At 39.0% G+C, this 23,612-nt stretch overlaps 2 protein-coding genes across 8 annotated transcripts in view; both read right to left on the bottom strand.

Annotated features, from left to right (window-relative positions):
- The window catches only part of arsa (arylsulfatase A), a 43,463-nt gene that overhangs the window by 17,584 nt on the left and 2,267 nt on the right, over positions 1–23,612 (bottom strand). The gene's annotated exons all lie outside the window — the stretch shown is intronic.
- On the bottom strand, positions 297–23,379 carry LOC130915906 (uncharacterized). 5 transcript variants are annotated; one of them, XM_057836120.1, is made up of 16 exons: positions 22,956–23,379; positions 20,423–20,542; positions 19,429–19,570; positions 17,064–17,256; positions 16,850–16,909; positions 16,648–16,719; positions 13,126–13,197; positions 11,882–11,953; positions 9,326–9,428; positions 9,165–9,217; positions 7,016–9,056; positions 6,569–6,862; positions 5,662–5,706; positions 5,323–5,373; positions 5,152–5,187; positions 297–3,725 (listed from the first exon to the last, which is right to left on the bottom strand). In XM_057836120.1, the coding sequence occupies exons 2-16, from the start codon at positions 20,535–20,537 to the stop codon at positions 3,511–3,513; spliced, it is 3,564 nt and encodes a 1,187-aa protein (XP_057692103.1). In that variant the 5' UTR covers positions 20,538–20,542; positions 22,956–23,379; the 3' UTR covers positions 297–3,510. The 5 variants fall into 5 exon arrangements, with proteins under 5 accessions (XP_057692103.1, XP_057692100.1, XP_057692101.1 ...); XM_057836117.1 differs by having other exon boundaries at positions 22,908–23,379; XM_057836121.1 differs by having other exon boundaries at positions 3,481–3,725; positions 5,152–5,182; positions 22,908–23,379.

A 23,612-nucleotide genomic window follows, 5' to 3' on the forward strand; every position in this document is an offset into this window, starting at 1 on the left:
GAGAATGTTTATTAGTAATTTATTAGTCAATCATGTTTTGTCCTATGTACAATTAAAAGCAAGTGGACTGGTCTCTAAATTGAAATCATTAAGTTGAAACATTTTCAAATAAAAATATGTATGTATGTACATTTTTTTTTTTTTTTTTAATGTAAAATGTCTATACACCACTGTTTGACTTTATTAAATTAATTTTACAAAATACACCGTTGGGTGACAATATGCAGAATGAACCACTTGTTGTCTTTGTTGTTGTTGTTTTTTATGGAAGCAAATTGATGCCACACACACACACACACACACACACACACACACACACACACACATACAGGTTTGGGTGGTTTATCAGGGCATTTTTCTCAAACCGGTCCAGTGGTGGTTTATGGGGACCTACCTTTCCCTTTGTCCTAGAGAGGTCCAACAAAGATAAAACTGGTCCAAAAAAATTGAGAAAAATTCCTGTCTATTTAGAATTCAAATATTGTGAAAGAATCTGTAGATATGGCCACCTGACATTTTCCAGCATTACGAGGACGGGGCGGGAGGGGGCGTTTCCTAGTACAATGGTGGCTTAGGGGGGCACACCTGGTTTTAAGGGTCATATGACACACATTCAGGACAAAACCCTTGTTTGTAAGGACCACATTGATTTAACAAGACATTCTCCATACACACACATATTATATGTTTTTCCCCCCCTCAAACTTCACTTTAAGGCTCCTTTTGCATTAACTGGAACATTGTAGACCTTTGTCATTCTAGCTGTAAATATGTCAATTTAATCTTGAGAAATTTGACCCCACGCTTCCAGAAGTCCCTTCCATAAATTGGATTGGCTTGATTGGCACTTTTTCGCGTACCATTTGGTGAAGCTACTCCCACATTAATTCATTGGGTTTGAGCTCTGGTAATTGTGCTGGCCACTCCACTGAAGATAGAATACTAGCACCTGTTCCCTAGATAGTTCATGCATAGTTTGGAGGTGTACTTTGCGTCATCGTCCTACTGTAGGATGAAATGGGCTTCGTTCATGCATTGTCTGCAGGGAATGGCATGACAATGCAAAATGGAGCGATAGCCTTCCTTTTTCAAAAACCCTTTTACCTTAAAGAGAATCCCATAGAGTGCTTGAAGCCCTCTGTCAAGCATGGTGGGAGTAATGTAATGGTGAAGTGGGATATTTGTACAGGGTATAAAAGCCCATTTCATGCCACAACAGAAAAAATGACCCAAAGAACACCCTCACATTTTAAAAACTATTTTGGGAAGAAGCAGAATGCTGGTATTCGATCTGTAATAGTGACTCGCACAGTCACCTGATCTCAATCGATTGAGCTGCTGTTGAAGCTTGGCTGCATGGTACACATGACGTGCCCATCAAGCTCATCCATTTAATGGGAACGTCTTCTTGAAGGATGAGTGATTTTTTTTTTTTTTTTTTACATGACCGACAAATGAACAGCTAGAATGCCAAAGGTCAATCCTGTAATTGTTGCAAGTGAAGCATTCTTTATCGAAAGCAGTTTCAAGGAGAATTTTCAAATAAAAATTATTTTTAACCCTGTCAATAGTTTTGAATATATTTCCTATTTATTTTGTAAGTCGTTTGATTAAACAGTTTTCATGGAAAACACGAAATTGTCTCGGTGACTGTAAACTTCAAGGGTAGGGACACACAATCCAGACAAAACCCTTGTTTATGAGGACCATACTGATTTGACAGGACATTACCCACACATATACAGTATACATACACACAACCCAAACAAAACCCTTGTTTGTGAGGACCACACTGGCTTGAGAGGACATTATCCACACATACATACACAAAATCCAGACAAAAGCCTCGTTTGTGAGGACAATACTGGTTTGACAGGACATTACCCACACATATACAGTATACATACACACAACCCAAACAAAACCCTTGTTTGTGAGGACCACACTGGTTTGACAGGACATTACCCAGACATGAACTATGCACTCACACAATCGGAATAAAACATTTGATGATCCTGCTGGTCCTATACTACTGTCGACCCTAGTTTTATATGGCAAATCAAATTTATCACTAAAGAGTGAACACACCATTAGTACCACTGGTGCAATCTGAAATCCTAAAGAGAAAGTTTATCTGGATGATTCTCTTAACAGCGTGCTTGCAATGTCAGAACAGTAGCTTGAGCGACACTGCTGTCATAATTGATCAACCTGGGCGTCGGGTAATTGAAGGCTGCTGATACTGAAAACCTCAACCATAATTTTTTTTCCAAATGCCCAATGGTCATTAACTTAACATCTTGCTTCACTGCATGGTGTAGAAAATGTTCTTCAGCAGATAAATCAGCAAATAATTTCAATGACTACCTCGCACCAGTATTCTGAAGAACCTCACTCACCTTGCCCATAGAATGTTTACAGCCCTCCCCTCAAGCAGGATGCACAGCAGAGCCAAAACAGCTAGACTTCAAACAGCTACACAAAGTGTTCCGGATTAAAAAGACCTTGAAAAAGATGTGACAATCACTGATTTTGATGACTGTGAAACTGATTACAGTAAGGAATGCTCACAGAAATAATTGTACAACAACGCTACAGTACAACCTTATTAGAAAGTGCTTTATTGTTCAACAAACATTAACAACTTTTGAAAAAACTGATCAAATAACCCCTTAACTCCTGTCTATAAAAATGCCCACTTGGCCATGAATAAATTTTAATACTTTTATCATAACTTAAAACAATGTGCAAGAAAAAATATAAGGACAACAACCTGAACTTGCCTTTCACAAAAAAAGTCATTTTTCTGCAAAAAATCTTCAAATAAAATGTAAACCAAATATTGCACTAATAAAAGTTAACATAAATACTTAATTAGAACCTATTTAACCTAACAACGCTACAGTACAACCTTATTAGAAAGTGCTTTATTGTTCAAAAAACATTAACAACTTTTGAAAAAACATTTCAAATAACCCCTTAACTCCTGTCCATAAAAATGCCCACTTGGCCATGAATAAATTCTAATACTTTTATCATAACTTAAAACAATGTGCAAGAAAAAAAATAAGGACAACAACCTGAACTTGCCTTTCACAAAAAAAGTCATTTTTCTGCAAAAAATCTTCAAATAAAATGTAAACCAAATATTGCACTAATGAAAGTTAACAAATACTTAATTAGAACCTATTTAATCTAACAACGCTACAGTACAACCTTATTAGAAAGTGCTTTATTGTTCAACAAACATTAACAACTTTTGAAAAAACTGTTCAAGTAACCCCTTAACTCCTGTCTATAAAAATGCCCACTTGGCCATGAATCAATTCTAATACTTTTATCATAACTTAAAACAATGTGCAAGAAAAAAAAAATAAGGACAACCTGAACTTGCCTTTCACACACAAAAAAAAAAAAAAAAAAAAAAAAGTCATTTTTCTGCAAAAAATCAAATAAAATGTAAACCAAATATTGCACTAATAAAAGTTAACATAAATACTTAATTAGAACCTATTTTTTTAACTTAAGGCCACGGTTCCTCACAAAATCCCTAATATTTTGAAGGGTTCTATTCTTCAAAATCGGGTCCTCAGCTAGTTTGCATTGTTCACACTCAATCTTACTTGCCAATTTCCCTTTTTCGATGTGGGTTTTGAAGAATTTCATGACAGCGCTGATTTCGGCGTTGCTCCATGGCCTCTTCACATATTTTCTGCGTTTGATCTCTGTCAATGAAAATGCCATATGTTAAGATTCAAGACAATAGGTGCTTAGTGTAAATTTTATTGAAAATAACATTTGAGCTAGTGAAATATTATTTAATTATGTTCTACTTATAATTATTGTTAAATTAAAAATTTAGAGGGAAATTATCATGATTACGGTGAGAACACCATAGCAGTTGCCCATTTGGTGTCCGAGTCCCATATGACTCAACCAGGTAATTTCTGTCCTTCACAAGCATAATGAAGGTTTCTTTCAAAGTGATGTGCTTTTTAGTACCAATAGCATATTAAAAAATCTGGAGAAATAAATGTTAATTTGTTTGGAAAGCCAGTGACTGTTAGGGGAAAGATATCATATACAGTGTACAGTGGGGAGAACAAGTATTTGATACACTGCCGATTTTGCTGGTTTTCCAACTTGCAAAGCATGTAGAGGTATGTAATTTGTATCATAAGTTCTCTTCAACTGTGAGGGGCGGAGTCGAATACAAAAAAAAACTGAAAATCATGTTGTATGATTTTTAAATAATAAATTTGTATTTAATTGCAAGAAATAAGTATTTGATACATCACAAAAATCAAACTTAATATTTGGTACAGAAACCTTTGTTTGCCATTACAGATACCAAACGTTTCCTGTAGTCCTTGACAAGGTTTGCACACACTGCAGCAGGGATTTTGGCCCACTCCTCCATGCAGATCTTCTCCAGAGTCTTCAGGTTTCGGGGCTGCTGCCGGGAAACACGGACTTTCAGCTCCCTCCATAGATTTTTCTATCGGGTTCAGATCTGGTGACTGGCTAGGCCACTCCAGGACCTTAAGATGCGTCTTACGGAGCCACTCTTTAGTTGCCTTGGTGGTGTGCTTTGGGTCGTTGTCATGCTGGAAGACCCAGCCACGACCCATCTTCAGGGCTCTCACTGAAGGAAGGAGGTTGTCAGCCAAGATCTGGCGATACATAGCCCCATCCATCCTCCCCTCAATACGGTGCAGTCGTCCTGTACCCATGGCAGAGCAGCAGCCCCAAAAAAAGATGTTTCCTCCGGTAATGAGTGGAGAACAGGAGGGGTTCTTAAAAAAGAACTAAGAGCCGAAATATTTACGAGTTGGTAATGTATCAAATACTTATTTCATGCAGTTAATACAAATGTATTATTTAAAATTATACAATGTGATTTTCTGGATTTTTGTATTAGATTCCGTCCCTCGCAGTTGAAGAGAACTTACGATACAAATTACAGACCTCTACATGGCTTGCAAGTAGGAAAACCAGCAAAATCGGCAGTGTATCAAATACTTGTTCTCCCCACTGTACACTGTATGGAATACCTAGCGTATTCTATGAACAAATGTACTTTAAAAAATTTGTTATTTAGCTTTTAATTGTTAATTATGGATGAATTACTGGAATAAATGGATTAGATACCTCTGGAACTGCTGACGACACACTTTTTCTTCTGTCCTGGAGAAGCAACAAATTCTGTTACTATAGACAGTATAAAATTCAATCCATTCAAGGAGACTTTTTTTCCCTAAACAAAACTAATCACTGAAACATAGCTGTAACATCACTGCAATTATAAAGAAATGACTGTACCTTTGGAAGTCTTGACCAAATCCTCAGTCAATATAGTTGTTTTTCGTTTTCCTAAAACAAAAATTTAAAATTTCTGAAATTACATTAAATATCCTAACTGCAAACTAAAAAAAATTCCACAGCCACTGAAATCTTGCAAACTGTTACTGCAGTATGAATCACTATAAACAGTACATGCAATTTTACCTAATGCCACCTATCAGGCTCCTGGAAGAGGGTTGCAAAGCTAATCTCCAGTATCAGACTAACCGCTAATTGATTAAAAGTTTATATTGGCTTGTGTTCTTATTGGCAACAAAGACAGATATTACTGACTGCAATAGCTTTATTTTGTATTACCAGAGGAACTGTTTTGCTCTTCGTCGATCTCCATTCTTTCGTTTTCTGGTCAAAAGAGAACAAAACATCTATCAGCACTACTTTGGTCATTGCAGATACTTGCACATAGACAAATACAGGCATAAACTAAAGTATTGCAACCTCTGGAATGTTTCCTGAAAATTCATAATTTCTCCTTATGAGAAATGCTTTTACTATTTTAGCTTCTTAAATCCTTATACAATTTTTCCCTTCATGACAAGCATACAACAGCAAGGTCAAATTTTAAACATTCTAGGTCAGGGGTGCCCAAGTCCAGTCCTCGAGAGCCCCTATCTAGCTTGTTTTCCATTTCTCCCTCCTTCAACACACCTGACTCAAATAATCAGGATCATTATCAGGCTCTTGCAGAGCTTGCTGATGAGCTGATCATTTGATTCAGGTGTGTTAAAGGAGGGAGACATGGAAAACAAGCTGTATAGGGGCTCTCGAGGACCGGACTTGGGCAGCCCTATTCTAGGTGGCTTCACCACCCCCCACTCTTTTTTACAAGGAGCCAATAATATTCCCTGGGCCATTTTTTTTTTTTATGTTTTGTTTAAAAACGTATCAATTTGTGCTTTTTTTCTTCATCATTTTGTGTCTTTATAATGGAATATAGCAATTAATAAACGTGCATACCAACATTTCAAATTTCAACAAATTGTGGTAGAAATGGATTTTTGGGAAACATTTCAGGATTGCCAATATTTTTGTCCATGCCTTTAACTCCTAAACCACACCAATGATGGTACCCTGATAGTATCGTTCTTCATCATCCTTATTAGATCCATTTATCATAGGGTTTATTAAATCAATACCACAATGCCAAAAAATATGGTTTTTGAGCGACATAATGCCGCAAATGCACAAGACATTTAATACATACCCATTAGTCCAAGGGGACAACCTCTGCCTCCGTCTTCGTCTCCACCATTTTCTTCGTCTCTCCCTGTGCCCCCGTCTTCGGCTCCACCATTTTCTTCGTCTCTCCCTGTGCCTCCGTCTTCGTCTCCACCATTTTCTTCGTCTCTCCCCGTGCCTCCGTCTTCGTCTCCACCATTTTCTTCGTCTCTCCCTCTTTCACCTTCGTTGTGTTCATCGTCACTGCTGCTTTCATCATCCTCATCCACTTTGTCGTCTCCATCATCCAACTCACCATACATTTCTGGATCCAATTTATCTTGGGGGAAAAAGGCAAAAATATAAATCTTCTGCTTGTACTTTTTGCATTCCAAATATTTGTTTATATTCCCAATTTAGGAAAATAATGAATATAACTATTATTTCTTGCAAATTTGAGCTTTGTCAATTAGTGTGCCTTACCACTACATACCTTCAATCTCAATCTCATCAAGAGACTTCCCCTTGAACTGTGCCAACGTTCCTTTCTCCATAGCAAGCAGAATCTTCGTGATTTTTGCCACTTCAATCGTGGCTTCTGGCAGACGGTAAAAGTCTCTGTGAACTCTAATATCATGGCCCAAAAAGTTAGCCAGTTGATCCAGTTCGTTGTTCTTAAGGTTCAAGATTTGGGATTGGGTCGCAATGTGCTTTCGAAGTTGTGTAGACCTCAGATACTGTGGATTCTTTGCGCCACACAAGCGTGCAAATGTTCTAACACAATCCTGTCCTCTGTAGTGGCTTGTGAAGGGGCATTCTGGCCTTCCAAATAGGAAAGGGTTGTCCTTGTGCACATTGCACATCTGTCTTTTCTCTACGAGAAGTGTTGTCGCACAAACAACCTCAGGGTTCAACAAAACTGCCACTTTCCTGCCTCTTTTACCCATAATTTCCACTCTGCTAAAGTGCCTTGCTAGCTTCTGTTCAAAAAGTGACAGACTGGCAGCTACATCACCATGAAGCTCAGTTTGGTCTCTTTTCTTGAAGGATTCCAGAGACATTTTTGAAACTTCACCTGCACGGCGTCTATTAAAGAGTATTATTTGTGAAAGTGTCAACCTTGCAAGTTCTCCATATGCCTGAGGAGACTCATGTTTTTTTAAGTTGTGTATGGCAATAGCCGAGTTCTCCTCCAGGTATTTATGTAACTTTTGCACATCCTCTGTGAATGGTATGATGGATGGTTGATTGAACCTTGACTTTCTCAAAGTAGCCAGTGCAGTGTGAGAGACATATCCGGCCCATTCTTTTGAGCAGAGTCTGATGAATCGTTCAGTTGCTTTTGTCAAATGTTCATCCTCTGCTGCTATAGCTCTGCAAAGAATAATGTCCCCAATTTTTTTCAACGAGTGCCCCAACTTCAGGGCAAGACTTGGTGTGGAATACGAGTTTTTCTCTTCATCATATCCTGAAACTCTTTTCACAGCATTAACAATTTTGTAGAAGTTGTTTGGTTTTACACCATCTTCAAAGCTTTGAATAGAATACATCACTCTTAGAGTCAATAAAAGTCTACCCATTTCCCGAACCTTTGTCCTAATGTACTCAAATTTTGTGGGATCATTCCCATGCTTGTTGTACAGCGACTGGGCCAGTTGCAATATGATGAAATCATTGCGCACTACAGATCCTATGTCGTCTTGCCTCATCTTTCCGAGCACCTTCCACACGCCAGTGGAAATGGTGTGACAGCTGGTTGACTCCGCCATATCAGCCAGAGATAAGACTTTGCTCCTTTGATGGTCCTCAGTTTTTTTCTTTAATGGACACCTTTTTGTGTGGCGCCACAGCTCTTTGCGAAGAAACATACCTTTGCAATATGTACAATGGACATACCTTTTGGAGTTCTCAGAGACTTTTGATGATCCAGCTCTTCTTCTGACTTTCAGTGATCCACTATGGCTATTTATTACCTCCTGATTATGCTCATAATTTCCTTTGTTCCGCAACTTATCCAATAACATTTTTCTCTCTTTTGAGTTCTTGGGTAATGACAATGCTCGGGCAATGTCCAAATCTTCTTTCTCATGCTTTTTAAAGTGCCGAGAAATTTTGGATTGGGCTTTTTTGCAAACATAGCAGTAATTCTTTAAAGTGCAAGAAGAGATTTGTTGAGTTGATATGCTAGGAAGAGGCTCAGCCGGGGTGGGAGGCTGCTCGGCCGTATTTGTTGAAATAATCCAGTTATCACGATGAGTCACTCCATTATCAGAACAGGGTTGGTCATTGATGCAGTCAGATTTGGAGGCCTTCTGTTCCAACAGCGGAACTCTCTTTGTTTTTCCTTCAGAAGGAAGTGGTTTAACTTGTCCAAGATATGGCAAGATTACCGATTGTGCATCCTCATTATGTTCAGTGTCAGTAGGAAAATCAGAGCTGGATCCATCAGAGCTTCTTGATGGAAGGTAGACATCGTCTGAACCTGAATCACTGATTTCAGAGTCAGAAACATGATCCCAAGACTTAGTAGCATCCTAAACAGCAAAAAAAAAAAAAAAAAATGTTGACATAAGTCATATGTCACAGTTCAAATATCAAACAGTTTGGAGCAAAAGTTCAAATGCTTATGAAGACAAACATACCAGTGATGAATTCTTCTTCAAAAAACAGGATTTATGCCATGATCTTGAACATACTAAAAGCACATTTAAGAGAACCATTAAAGTGAACAATTTTGCTTTAGTTCAACAAATATTTTCAGTAATCTAATAAAATATCTGTTTAAGTAATGAAAAATACAAACATTTGCATGTCACACCAAGCCATTTTAAACTGGAGACAGGCCCAGTGCAGTCTTCACAATTTTCCAAAGCACCGAGAACTGCACCAAACATTCTATGGTGGCACTAAAAAAAGAAAAAAAAAGTATGACAATCAAGAGGGTTCAACACGACAGGAATATGTCTATGATCTGGAAGGTTCTCAAGCAGATGGAAGCCATCAAAATGGTCAAAGCATCCAAGGGGGCAACTATTCTCTATAAACGTCAGAGCGCTATGTCGGAAGAGATTAAACGCCTTTTGCTGATATGGATTAAGGATAAAGAGACTAGAGCTGTCCCGACTAGTCGACGTCGTCAATGACATAAATGCGTCGAGCACACCATTCCGTCGACGGTTAATAAAGGGTTAAAATAAATAAATATATATATATATTTATAATGTAGAAAGTTGAGGATGGCGGAGCGCAAGCGGGTAAAGCGACACAAAGCCAAAAAAAGCACACCATTGTAGCCAAAGCATGGACTTATTTCAACGAAACAAAGGAGGGTATACGGTCGTGTGCAGTCTGCAACGCCAAGCTTGTCGGCCACGAATGAACATCTGAAGAGTCGTCAGCCAGTTGTAATTTTAGAAGATGACAGAAGACAACAAGCTGGCAGATCAGAAGTCCACATAACCAGTGTTGTTAATAACAGCGTCATTTTTGTCAGTTGTGAGTAATCTAATTACTTTTCTCATCGTTTTTGGGCTTTGAAACGAATTAACCCAATTATAGTATTAAGTATTCTTTTGGGAAATCCCGCTCAACATATGACCATTTTATCTTAAAGTCCTTGGACAAATTCATATCTAGAGGTACAACTTTATTGAAACATTTAAACACAGGAAAAAGAAGTGCCTGCAAAAATCAAGTACATCACATGAACACTTGACACACTAGCTTGTTGTCAGATCTAGTAAGTACAGTGGGGCAAATAAGTATTTAGTCAACCACTAATTGTGCAAGTTCTCCCACTTGAAAATATTAGACAGGCCTGTAATTGTCAACATGGCTAAACCTCAACCATGAGACAGAATGTGGAAAAAAAATAAAAACAGAAAATCACATTGTTTGACTTTTAAAGAATTTATTTGCAAATCATGGTGGAAAATAAGTATTTGGTCTATACCAAAAGTTCATCTCAATACTTTGTTATGTACCCTTTGTTGGCAATAACGGAGGCCAAACGTTTTCTGTAACTCTTCACAAGCTTTTCACACACTGTTGCTGGTATTTTGGCCCATTCCTCCATGCAGATCTTCTCTAGAGCAGTGATGTTTTGGGGCGTTCGTTGGGCAACACGGACTTTCAACTCCCTCCTCACCCCGTGGCGTCAAAATGATAACAAGAACGGGGAGCAAAAATCCCAGAACCACACGGGGGGGTGGGGGGGGGGACCTAGTGAGTGACCTACAGAGAGCTGGGACCACAGTAACAAAGGCTACTATCAGTAACACAATGCGCCGCCAGGGACTCAAATCCTGCACTGCCAGACGTGTCCCCCTGCTGAAGAAAGTACACGTCTAGGTCCGTCTGCGGTTCGCTAGAGAGCATTTGGATGATCCAGAAGAGGACTGGGAGAATGTGTAATGGTCAGATGAAACCAAAATAGAACATTTTGGTAGAAACACAGGTTCTCTTTTTTCGGAGGAGAAAGAATACTGAATTGCACCATACCCACTGTGAAGTATGGGGGTGGAAACATCATGCTTTTGGGCTGTTTTTCTGCAAAGGGACCAGGACGACTGATCTGTGTAAGGGAAAGAATGAATGGGGCCATGTATTGAGAGATTTTGAGCGAAAATCTCCTTCCATCAGCAAGGGCATTGAAGATGAGACGTGGCTGGATCTTTCAGCATGACAATGATCCCAAACACACAGCCAGGGCAACAAAGGAGTGGCTTCATAAGAAGCATTTCAAGGTCCTGGAGTGGCCTAGCCAGTCTCCAGGTCTCAACCCCATAGAAAATCTGCGGAGGGAGTTGCAAGTGTGTTGCCCAACAACAACCCCAAAACAGCACTGCTCTAGAGGAGATCTGCATGGAGGAATGGGCCAAAATACCAGCAACAGTGTGTGAAAAGCTTGTGAAGAGTTACAGAAAACGTTTGACCTCCGTTATTGCCAACAAAGGGTACATGACAAAGTATTGAGATGAACTTTTGGTATTGACCAAATACTTATTTTCCACCATGATTTGCAAATAAATTCTTTAAAAATCAAACAATGTGAGTTTCTTTTTTTTTTTCCACATTCTGTCTCTCATGGTTGAGGTTTAACCATGTTGACAATTACAGGCCTCTCTAATATTTTCAAGTAAGAAAACTTGCACAATTAGTGGTAGACTAAATACTTATTTGTCCCACTGTATGTCCCTGTCCACACAGGACTGCTTCTAGGCTGTCCTAATCTGTATTCTGTATCAAGTAGTTACATCGTTCCGTAAGGTGTTGACTCTTGAGCATCTTCATATGGCCAAATAAAGCTAAATTATTATTGGATTCAAAAGCATGACATCACAAAATACAGTCAACTCACTGTATTATCCTTGAATGATCCAACACCAGGACTGACTCCTGTCATCTCTGCCTCAATGCCGGCCACAGATTCCTGTGGATAAATTAATAAACAAAAATTAGAGATTACTTGAAATAGGAAAAAAAAAAAAAAAATTATTCAATAAACAATATAATATAAAAATAATTTTTTGTAAGGCTAAAGTATGTATTATTCCAGAGCTTCTGCACGTTTTATGGGATCATGGAGCCAATAAAGGTTTTATTTTCAACAAACCAACATGTGAAATCTAATGAGGGAAAACTAATAGGTGTTTTATAATTAAAGGTCTCTTCATAATGCAGGCGAGTCGGGTAAACAGCAGACACATACATCTTGGCTTACTGCTTGATCAGCGTATAAGATATAGGTGGGTGGCGGGAGCTTAAAAAACAGGTGTCCTCATAATGGAAGTAAGTCAGGTGAACACCTGAAACACACATCTTTGCGTACTGCCTGATCAACGTTAAATATGTAGGTGGGGGAGGGGAGACTAAAAAAATAGGTGTCCTCATAATGGAGGTAAGTCAGGTGAACACCTGACACACATCTTTGCGTACTGCCTGATCAACGTTAAATATGTAGGTGGGGGAGGGGAGACTAAAAAAATAGGTGTCCTCATAATGGAGGTAAATCAGGTGAACACCTGACACACATATTAGCGTACTGCCAGATCAACGTTAAATATGTAGGTGGGGGAGGGGAGACTAAAAAAATAGGTGTCCTCATAATGGAGGTAAGTCAGGTGAACACCTGACACACATATTAGCGTACTGCCTGATCAACGTTAAATATGGAGGTGGGGGAGGGGAGACTAAAAAACGGGTGTCCTCATAATGGAGGTAAGTCAGGTGAACACCTGACACATACAGCATAGCTTGCTGCCTATCAAACAATTCTGGTACAGTAAAAATACAAACTTGGCAGGATTCAAAAATTAAACAGAAAATATTTAAAAAGAAAAAAAAAAATCACAAAAAGATTGTAGCCATTTTAAAGTATTGAAAAAAATTGTCATAAGATTTAGTTAAACTTTAAAAATATATATACACTTTTCAAATGTTGTTCTTAACACCAATCAGTGTGGTAATGCAAATTAAAATCATAAAACTACTGTCCACAAAATGTGTCATCATTGGAACGGCCAAGTGTTTCTAATATAGGGTTTTTGGTTTTGGCCAAGAATTTTGCTTTCGGTACACCTATAACAAAAATAGTCCACTTACCGTATCATCATTTGATTCAACAAGACCGGGACTGACTCCTCTCCTCTTGGCCTCACTCCCACCCAAGGCTTCCTGTGAATATGTTAATGAAAGAGCCAACTTAGCGATTCCATGAAAGAGAAAAAAAAATCCAGGGGCACTGTCCCCGATGTCCACGCGATGTTTCAGAGGTGTGTCAACCAAGACAACCCCTTAACATCGAGAGCCTTCATCCCACTTTTGCCACTGAGGAGCTTTTTAACCACCTCAGTGACTTCAACCCTTCCTCATGAGAAGGTGTGTTGGTAAAGTCGAGGAGTATAAAGTATAACCGAGTATAAAGTATTTGGCCCAACAACTCACAACATCCCAGACTGAAGTCTGCAGCGCCCCAAACACACTATGCACAGTGATGGTGGTGCAATGCTTTCACTTCCTGAGATGCCGAACGATGGACCAAATTTTCTTTGAAGAGGTCCTGATGTTGTTGTCGAAGGCTTTAGCAAACTCCTCGTATGCCTGCGTTTTTGCCTCAGTGACCACCAGAGACGCATGTTCCTTGGCCAGTCGATACCCATCAACTGCCTCTGGAGTCCCGCAGGCCAAAAAGGTGCAATAGGACTCCTTCAGCTTGACGGCATCCCTCACCACTGCTGTCCACCAGCGGGTTCCGGGATTGCTGACACGACGGGCCCAGACCACCTTGCGGGCTGAGCTACGGTCAACCTCCTCTGCAATAGAGGCGCGGAACATGGTCCACTGGGGCTCAATGTCCCCTGCTTCTCCCTGGACAGGGGTCTCCGCCAGGCGTTTCCAGCAAACCCTCATAAAACGCTTGGGTCTGCCGGGCTTTATGACGCCCCTCCAGGTCCCACTGTCATTGCCCATGTGAGCATTAAAGTCCCCCAGCGGAACAAGGGAGTCCCTAGAAGCATACTCCCTAGCACCAGCTCAAAGGACTCCAAAAAGGGTGGATACTCTGAGCTGCTGCTGTTTGGTACATTAGCACAAACAACAGTTAGGATCCCCCACCGAAGGCAGAGGGAGGCTACCCTCTTGTCTACCAGGTTAGACTGCAATGTACACTAGGCAGCAAGACCTATGTACAACCCCTAGCAAAAAGTATAGAATCAGCCGTTTCGGATGAGCACTCTCAGACATGTTATTATGTAGAACTAACTCAGATAAAGAGCTTGAAAAAAATAATGAGTTAGTTCAAAAGTGCAACTCTTTAGCATTCAGAAACACTAAAAGAAATGAATAAAAAAAACATTGTGGTGGTCAGTAAATGGTACTTTTATAGCGCAAGTGCAGGGAAATAAGTACGGAATCACTCAATTCTGAGGAAAAATGTATGGAATAATGAGAAACAAAGAAATAACACATCTCTAGTATTTAGTTGTACCACCTCTGACTTTTATGACAGCTTTCCGTCTCTGAGGCATGGTCTTGATGAGTATTCTTCATCAATTTGGTGCCAACTCTCTTTGATTGCAGTTGCCAGATCATCCTTGCAGGTCGGAGCCTTGCTGTGGACCATTTTTTTTTTCAATTTCCACCACAGGTTTTCCATAGGGCTGAGATCTGGGCTATTTGCAGGCCATGACATTGACTGGATGAGTCTTTCTCCAAGGAATGCTTTAACAGTTTTAGCTCTGTAACACGATGCATTGCCATCTTGGAAAATGATTTCATTGTCCCCATACATTTTTAATTCAAGGGATAAGAAAGCTGTCTAAAATTCCTATGTAAACTTGTGCATTTAGTGAAGATTTAACCACAGCCATCTCCCCAGTGCCTTTGCCTGAAATGCAGCCCCATATCATCAAGGACTTAGGGAATTTTGATGGTTTCTTCAGGCAGTCATCTTTGTAAATCTCACTAACGGCACCAAAGAAAAGTATGATTCCATATATTTTTGCTCAGAATGAAGTAATTCCATATTTCCCTGCACTTGCTCTATAAATGTAACATTTACTGACCACCACAATGTTTTTTATTCATTTTTTTGTGTTTTAGAATGCTAAAGAGTTGTACTTTTGAACTAATTCATTATTTTTTCAAGCTTTTCATCAGAGGTTGTTCTACATAATAAAATGTCTGAGTGCTCGTCCGAGACTGGTGATTCCATACTTTTTGCTAGGGGTTGTAGTCGTAATATATGATGACTATATTAAACTAGCCAAGTCACTGTGCTAGTACAAGTCATCACTTACCTTTTCTGATGCTGGCTCACTTTTGTGAATCTTCAGATCACTTTGCTCTTCACAAGGTGCCCGAAATTACAGAGGAAATGCACCGTCTCAAAATACTCTCACTTGACTTAATTTGGGAATATAACAGGAGGCTTGAGTCAAAAAGATATTTTTTGCAGCCTGACAATTGAAATTTGGAACCCACAGTACAATAGAATATTTATACACTATATTTTTTTAAAGTCACAAAAAACAGGCGCCAAAAACTTCCGGCCGAAAATATCTAAACTTGCATTTTTGGTTTTCGGTTAAAAGAAACTTTACAACTGAATAGTGTGAAGAACCATATAGTCTCTTTTGCTGACGTAATCAAAACACGGCAAGACGCAACACTAGTGGCTCACAGCCAACATGTCTGCGGTTTAAAAGTATTCTAGTGAATCAAAGAAATATATAAATTATTAAACGAAGGAAAAGAAATTTGCTTTATCGCGGCTGCATGTGCGTTCTGAAGTTTCCTTTCCAATGATGTCCCGCGTCTCATCAAGTAGTAGTTTAGAGATTAATCAAGTGAACAGTATTGAAATAAAGTACGATTTAAATGCAAATATGTGCATTTGCTGGGGTTTAGAACAATAGGTTTATCGTACGATCACTTCCTCTATTTGTCACATTTTTTTCCCCCGAGACTTCCACACCCCTATGCCAGTCGCTGTTTAATTCGCCCGGGATCGATTTCGCTCTGCTCGGTCGCCACTAGAAATCATCCGACTCGATCAATTCCGCTTCTTGTACATAAACACACCAAGTCTCATTTTAAGGAGAGATTGTAATAGCCTTGTAAAGAACTTTAATAGTTTCGTCAAGATTGGAATAGTTTTTTGTTGTTGTTGTTGTTGTTGTGAACTATATACATACAACGAGATCTCATTTAGCTTTGCAACTGGAGGGGTGAGACCCATCTTTAGAGTGTCCCAAACTTCCAAGAATACGCATTCATCAAAGTTTCATCGGCCATGACGTGTGTTGCTACGATGACGCCAGCACCATTTAGAGTTTGACACAAAACGCTCACTGCCGCTGGTAACGCACCTTCCCATGGGGTTTCAGAATTGGCACCTTTCAAACAAAATGTCTCGTGCCTCCTGAGTTGTAGAACAAATGCCAACGCAAAGGGCATTAATCGGAAAGTAAATAACTGATCAAATTACGGTATATAAAACATGAATTATATACATTTGCATTTTTGGCCCTTCGTTTTCAGCCAAGTGTTGCCAATATACGGTTTTCGATTTCGGTCAAGAATTTTGCTTTCGGTAAATCCATAACAAAAATCGAGTCCACTTACTGGTTCATCATGGGATGAAACAAGACCAAGACTGACTCCTGTCCTCTCAGCCTCACTCTTACCCAAGGCTTCCTGTGGATGAGTTAATAACATAGCCAAATTTGATTAATTGAAACAGAAAAAATATGTTCCATTCAATAAACAAAATATGATGAATATATTTACGTGCCAAGTCACTGTCCTAGTACAAGTCACCACTTGCCTTTTCTGATGGTGGCTCACGTTCGTGGACCTTCAGGTCACTTTGCTCTTCACAAGGTGCCTGAAATCACGCAGAGGAAATGCAGTCTCAAAATAGTCTCACTTCATTTAAATTGGGACTTAACAGGAGGATTCAGTCACATTGAAAAGATTTTTTGCAACTTGACAATCAAATTTTGCAGCATACAATAAATAACATGAAAACATTGACTCACCAGTGAGCGCCATGGCCAAGAGGAATCACCATAGTTATAAGTTATTTCTTCTCCTGGAAAGATGTCTTTGATAGCGAACAGACACAAGTGTGGTCTCCCTCGAACCATGATTCTTTTGACTTTGCAGTTTGGATGAACATGATCATCATTCACTAGCCGTCCCAGTGTTTGGTCTTCTTTTGAAGCATTTATGCTGTGGGGAAAAGGCGGTGACTTTAAACTTGGCTTGTGGTTCCATTATTTGTAGGGTATTACGGAAAATCACAATTAAAAACAGTTAAATTAAAAACAAGCTATTTTGTTTTTCCAATAAATGGTGCATAATGTATCCCTTACTCATATATTGTTAAACTAAAGTCCTGATACCTGATAATATAAAGGAGTTACAATACTGGTAAATTAATTAAAACTAGAAAGGGACTGTAGACGACTATATGAAAACTGTTCTAATACAATAATTCCCTAAGACAGGGTCAGGACCCAAAGTTGATTCATGAGAGATTCTATTTGTACTTGAAATAAATTAACCTGAAACTATTTAATACACAAGTTTTAGCCTTCTAATATGAATATTAAAATCCATTTTTTGGACAATATGCTACTTTAGATACTTATTTATAGTCAAATTTATATGCCTTATATTGATTTTCCTTCCACTGCATATTTAATTCACTCAGGAGAGTAACTTTGAACTACTAATGACGACAGCAAATAAAGGGTTAAATAACTCAAAGGGTTATGCAACTCCAAGTTCTTCTTCCAAACCACAATGGGTGCCCCAAACAGCTGTATTAAATCCGAGATCAGTTGATGAAATGAGTTCAGGGTTCTTGCACCATTTTGAAGGTAGAACTTAATGCTTTTAAAGACATAATTAAGACTTTAAAAATAAATAGAATTTAAGACCAAGACATGTCACAACAATTTTTTTAAGGAAAAAACATTTTATTTTACTGTAAACGCAACTGTTGCCACAAATGGTATTTTTCCAACTATCGTGTGGGAATCGATGGCTTTAACCCCTATTGTCCTAACGAAAAAGTTGCTGAGTTTGCATTTGGGGTGGAAATCTCTGGATACCTCACGATAATCATAATCATAACAATGATCTCAGGATATGGCGATAAAACAATTATCGATATATGTGTCAGGAAATCATTGCATGAAACAAGCAATAAGCAAAGAAAAAAAGTCTTTATATCTTTCTGCTGTGAACAGGAATGAGTTTATCAATAATGTTCATTCGCTGCCACACTCCCACTTCAAACAGATTGGACATCCATGGCCATCAGTTGTAGCTAATAGCAGAGAACCAGTTCATTTTGTGGCATTTGACGTCATTTTCTGCTGATTTTCGGTCAATTCCTTTTGCTGTTGAGGCATTTATGGGTCACTTCCTGCTGATTTGGGGGCATTTAAAAGTCCCTTGTAGTCTATCTTGGATTACTGAAAAGGAAGTGACTCAAAACCAACAGGAAGTAGCCTGTAAATGACCTAACATGAACATGAAGTGACCTTTAAATGCCCACAAAAGACTGGCTGTGGATGCTCTAGTTTCAGTAACTGGATTGTACGTCTAGTGCCGTCAATGGTAACCAGAGAGCTAAAGCAGACACTACTCTAATGGAAGATTTTGGTCGCAACCTGTTGGTTCCTTTTTTTCCCCCCCCAAACAGTGACACCTTTTAAAAATGATATACTGATTCTTGGTGGAAGCATATTGATAACCTTTGGCCCACAAAGTACCATGATATTCCACCTTTCCAATATATTGTCACATCCCTACTTTGTACCGGGCACTGTTGTTATTTTGACCAGGGGCCAACCACCGCTTACATAAAAGATCTTCGGTCCCTTATTTATTAAATTCCAACTTCCCCATCTCGGCATATTCCCACTCACCTCTACAACCGCGAACAACCAGGAAATGCCGTCATGTCAAGTCGCGTATGCTGAGGTAGTGGACAACGTACCGTATAACATATTAATCCAAAACTCTTGTATATCGTGCAAGGCCATTGATAAAACAAATGCACACCATTAGAAGTTTTACGGAAGACGGTCATTTCCCTGGCATTACATGCATCGTCTGGAAATGTAATACCTAGTGCAATTTTCCATTAAATTGAAGGCAATTTAAGACCTTAATGATCCGGATTTTAAATGTAAGACATTTTAAGACTTTTTAAGGATCTGCGGGAACCCTGCAGTTATTCATGTTGCAGACTTGTTAGACCAGAACCCTTATTTTAACAGAACAAGATTACTTTCGCATTTTCGAATATGCTACTGCATTTTATCTCATAAATATATATATTAATTTTTATGGACAAGTAACAAGGAAATAATTGGGTAAGATACTTACCAATATTGCTTTCCATTCCATATGAAATCAAATGCATATTTGTTGCTTTTGTCATCTGCACCTTTACTCAGAGACAGAACTCCTCGGTACTCCACCACAAAACTTTTGGGTTCAATGTACTCTCTTGCAAATACACCTCTCCCTGAAAAAAAAAAAAAAAAAACCTTTTGTAACCAACCTTATTTGTGGTCATCTTTTCAAGGGGATACGAGTGGAATAAGTCAATTATTAACTCTTTACCTGCTGAGAAAATAAACTTTCTGGAGTACCAAAGGAAAAAAAGTTTCCAAACAGCAGAGTTGCATGGCAACAAGTTGTATTTAGTAATAAAACGGCCCCAAAGGTCTCCTGAAGCCACCCTATCAATTAATCATGGACACTGTGCTTTTAAATTTAACTGCAATGTTTGACCACGGAAGCATTTAAAACTACAAAAGAATTATCAAGCGTTTGTTGGCTTCAATAGTCTTGCACGAACTTGCACAAGCTTCTTTGTAGCCACAACTGGTTGCTTAAAATCAATACTGTGAGGAAATAATTTTAGTGTGTTAATGATGAGTAGGGGGGTGGCTTTGGTCACACTGGGAAAGTAATCAGGATGAGGTTTGAGCATCCACCATCCAGAGGTTCTGCAGCAGGGGTGTCCAAGTCCGTTCCTCAAAGATACATATCTAGCCTGTTTTCCATGTTTTCCTCCTCTGACACATCTGGATCAAATGATCACATCATCAACCGTCCTGATTATTTGATTCAGGTGTGTTAGAGAAGGAATATTGGTAAACAAACCGGATAGGTGACCTCGGGGACTGTACTTGTTTACAGCTTGTTTCCATGTCTAGTATGCATGTATATTTCAATTTAACATTGTTTCTTAATTAGGCCAGCAACTCAGTTTAACAACCAGATTTTTCTTGATTTAACCACATTAAGAACTATTTTTATATTCCAAGTCTAGTACGCAAGGAGACAAAGTTTAATAAATTATGAAATTTACCTTTATAGTGGTTGATAAATCTTTCCTCAATGAATGTTTTATCTTTTTCCTCAATTATATGTTCCACAGCATCTTGTTCTGGACTCTTTCTCCTCCTGCTTCTCTTCTCAGCCATCTTTGCTGTAATCCACAGACAATAATATTACAATATAATATTTCAGACAAACTAATAGATGTCATGAATAAAGAAGGCTATTAATTGTTAGAATGTGTAATTCAGCAATATTTAAATTTAAATATGACGGCAGTTAAAATATCATAATGTTACTGCTCATATAGCACCATATAAAATACAATCTACACATAAACGCCACATATTATAAGGAACGTTAGATCAGTCTACCAAAACCAGGAAGGCTGGCAGGGCTCTAGATAGAAGTTTTGCATTACAACTCATGAATGATGAATAAAACAAGGTGCATTTAAAGAGTTTTTATGTTGTCGTTTTTGTTTTTTTATTTAAATGGAACGATTGAGGCACCGAATGAGCAGAAATAGGCTGATGGATAAAACGGCGTTTTAGAAACGTACTCATGTTAAATCCGTAACTCTACAGTGTTTATATAGATGAAGATCGACGTCGCTTTTACCCGCTGACAATTTTGAAAAGCTTCAGTTGTGGACTGTGAATGTGGCTTGACGAAAAAGTATCGAAATAAATCCGTTTAAACAGCTGGATGACTCCGTGCAACAGAATTAAACGGGAGAGCAAACGACTATGGCACAAACACATTAATATACTTAGACTGTAGTGTTTAATGTCCTATAGACGAACATCGACGTCCCTTTAAAGTGCCTGTGACACGAAAAAGCATGTTTATTTCATAATACACGCGGTATTTTATGCCCCTGAATGATATGGACCGCTTGGATGTGTGTGGAAGCGATCGCTATATTTATTTAGTTTTTTGAATCCCGCGCCATGAAAATGAGTGACTTCCGGCTTCGGTCTTGCATTGAGGAGGAGGGCGCTGTGACGTGTACGGTAGAAGACGTTCTCTTCACTATACAGTGTACTGTTGTGTATGAGGACGAAGGATTCAGCTGATTTTGCGGATTAATACTTTTATTTTTTGCATCACGCCAGCCAAACGGCTGCAGAAAAATCATTCTGTATGCGGGAGAGGCCTATGCGCCTTTTTGGAGTTTCAAAAGTTTCCCATTCACCGTGGATATTTACTGTGGGACCACTGGACTTACAAGGAAGTGAGTAAACATCTTGTTTTGTATTATGTCAAATACGAATACAGTGATTACAAAGTAAACACTATAAAATTCCTTTAAATAAAGGACTACTTACGTTTGATCATTGATAGGCATGTAAAAAGCTATCCTCATGCTCATTAGCAGTTAGCTGTTAGCGCGTTAGCTACACAACAACTCCAGCCACCCTCCTCCAGGGAACGAACTGTAAATTGCTCTCCGCCGGGCGGTTTGCCGATCCGCAAAGAAACTCGACAACCGGGTCGTCATGTCAAATAATCCAGGCTAGTTATGTGTGATTTTCCACTTCGAAGACTTTGAAACATCCCTCGGTTCGGGTTAGCATGTCGGCTAGCTGTCACTCCTTCTGGTCTGTTTACATTCTCCGAAGCCGGGGAAGGGAAATTACATATGTCCGATTTAGGTGTCATAAAATATCGTTCGGGAGGTGTGACAGTAAAGGTGAAGTCGACTGTTTTGACCATTATGGAGTAATTTTGCCATTTCGTCTTGAATAAATGGATTTTTATTATTTTATATTCCATTTAGCACAAGATTGTTATTTGTCATGACCATGCCATTTATTTAGCAATTGGGGAAAGTACTTGGGTAAAAAGAATATCCTGTAAAAATATTGAAGTAAAGAGACAGAAACAATGACATTTTGCCGCTCTCTTCGTCGCGTTTTCCTCGTTGTGAATAGTTACCCCTCGACGGGCTGACTGGTCCTTCTCAAGCCATTTATATAGCTATTGGGGAAAAATACTTGGATAAAAAGAATATCCTGTAAAAATATTGGGAGTAGAGAGACTGAAACAATGACATTTTGCAGCTCTCTTCGTCGCGTTTTCCTCGTTCTGAACAATTCCCCCTCAATGGGCTGAATAGTAAAACCGATGAGCCTAGTCTACCGCTGACGTCATCCACCTGTTGGGGACGCTAAAGCCCTATAATGGTAGGCGTGGCTAACCGGCAGATTAAAAGACTAATTTCTCGTCATCTGCGCTTTGCTAAATTGTTGTATATAGTCGAATCGTCTCAAAATATGATTCTAATTCACATAATAATGCCATTTAAGACTTTTTTTCTGGTGTCATATGCTCTTTAACCTGTTGACTATTTTGCCTAGTTGCAGAGTTGACGAAAAAGTATCTAAACTCCGTTAAAACAGCCAGACAACTCGGCGAAATAGAGTCAGTAGGGAGAGTAAACGACTATAGCACGAACACATTAATACACTTCGACTGTACTTTAAATAGCTTTTATCAAACATTTGCCTTACCTCCTCCATTGAAGGGACATTACATGTGCTCAAAAAGTGTCCACTCACCAGCCAATCACTGACAGCGCTCCCCTCTGGAGCTTCCGGGTTGACGCCAAAGGCATTCCTCCAATCACTGCGGAGAACCTCGTTGATTGACGTTTGACTGACGTTGAGAACAGCCAATCGGTGACCAATACGTCAAGGAAGTACTCCGCCAATGAAGTCCGCTAAATTTGTGTGTTCTTTTCCCGCGTTTGTGTCTGAAAGCCCAATGGCGGGAAATTTTTTCTGCGTGTATGACTTCGTGTGTGAGACACAAATATGTCGGGTTTTCGTACTTATGAGGACATGACGAGAAAAAGCGGGAGGATGTCATTTCCATTGTTCTGAATGCATTTACAGTGCTTGAATTATCGGGACACCGAAAGTGTCCCGATAAACCGTTTGGTCCTGGTAATGCTGGTACGTAAACCGATAAAATGTCCCGCTAATGTAGCGAAACCAACGCACACACACACACACAAACAAACAAACAAACAAACAAGACCCTTATCACGGTTTTACATATTATTACGGAAGAACGTGATAACTATCATGTAAATACTTGAAAATGATCATGTAAAAATTTAATTCTTTTGTAAAAGTGTGACAGAATGTAAAAGCGTTATAATTATCGTGTATAAATGTGATGTTCACGTGTAAAAATGTGAAAACAATCATGTA

This window comes from Corythoichthys intestinalis, chromosome 5 (genome assembly GCF_030265065.1).
Source record: "Corythoichthys intestinalis isolate RoL2023-P3 chromosome 5, ASM3026506v1, whole genome shotgun sequence".
NCBI classification, from domain to species: Eukaryota; Metazoa; Chordata; class Actinopteri; order Syngnathiformes; family Syngnathidae; genus Corythoichthys; species Corythoichthys intestinalis.

Excerpts from the sequence above, each read along its gene's own strand:
- LOC130915906 (XM_057836120.1), bottom strand. The coding sequence starts at position 20,537 with ATGGCTGAGAAGAGAAGCAGGAGGAGAAAGAGTCCAGAACAAGATGCT. Across the intron at positions 9,057-9,164 it reads TGAAGAAGAATTCATCACTG|GATGCTACTAAGTCTTGGGA; the intron begins GTATGTTTGTCT and ends TTTGCTGTTTAG. Across the intron at positions 5,707-6,568 it reads TTGTCCCCTTGGACTAATGG|AAAACGAAAGAATGGAGATC; the intron begins GTATGTATTAAA and ends TCTTTTGACCAG.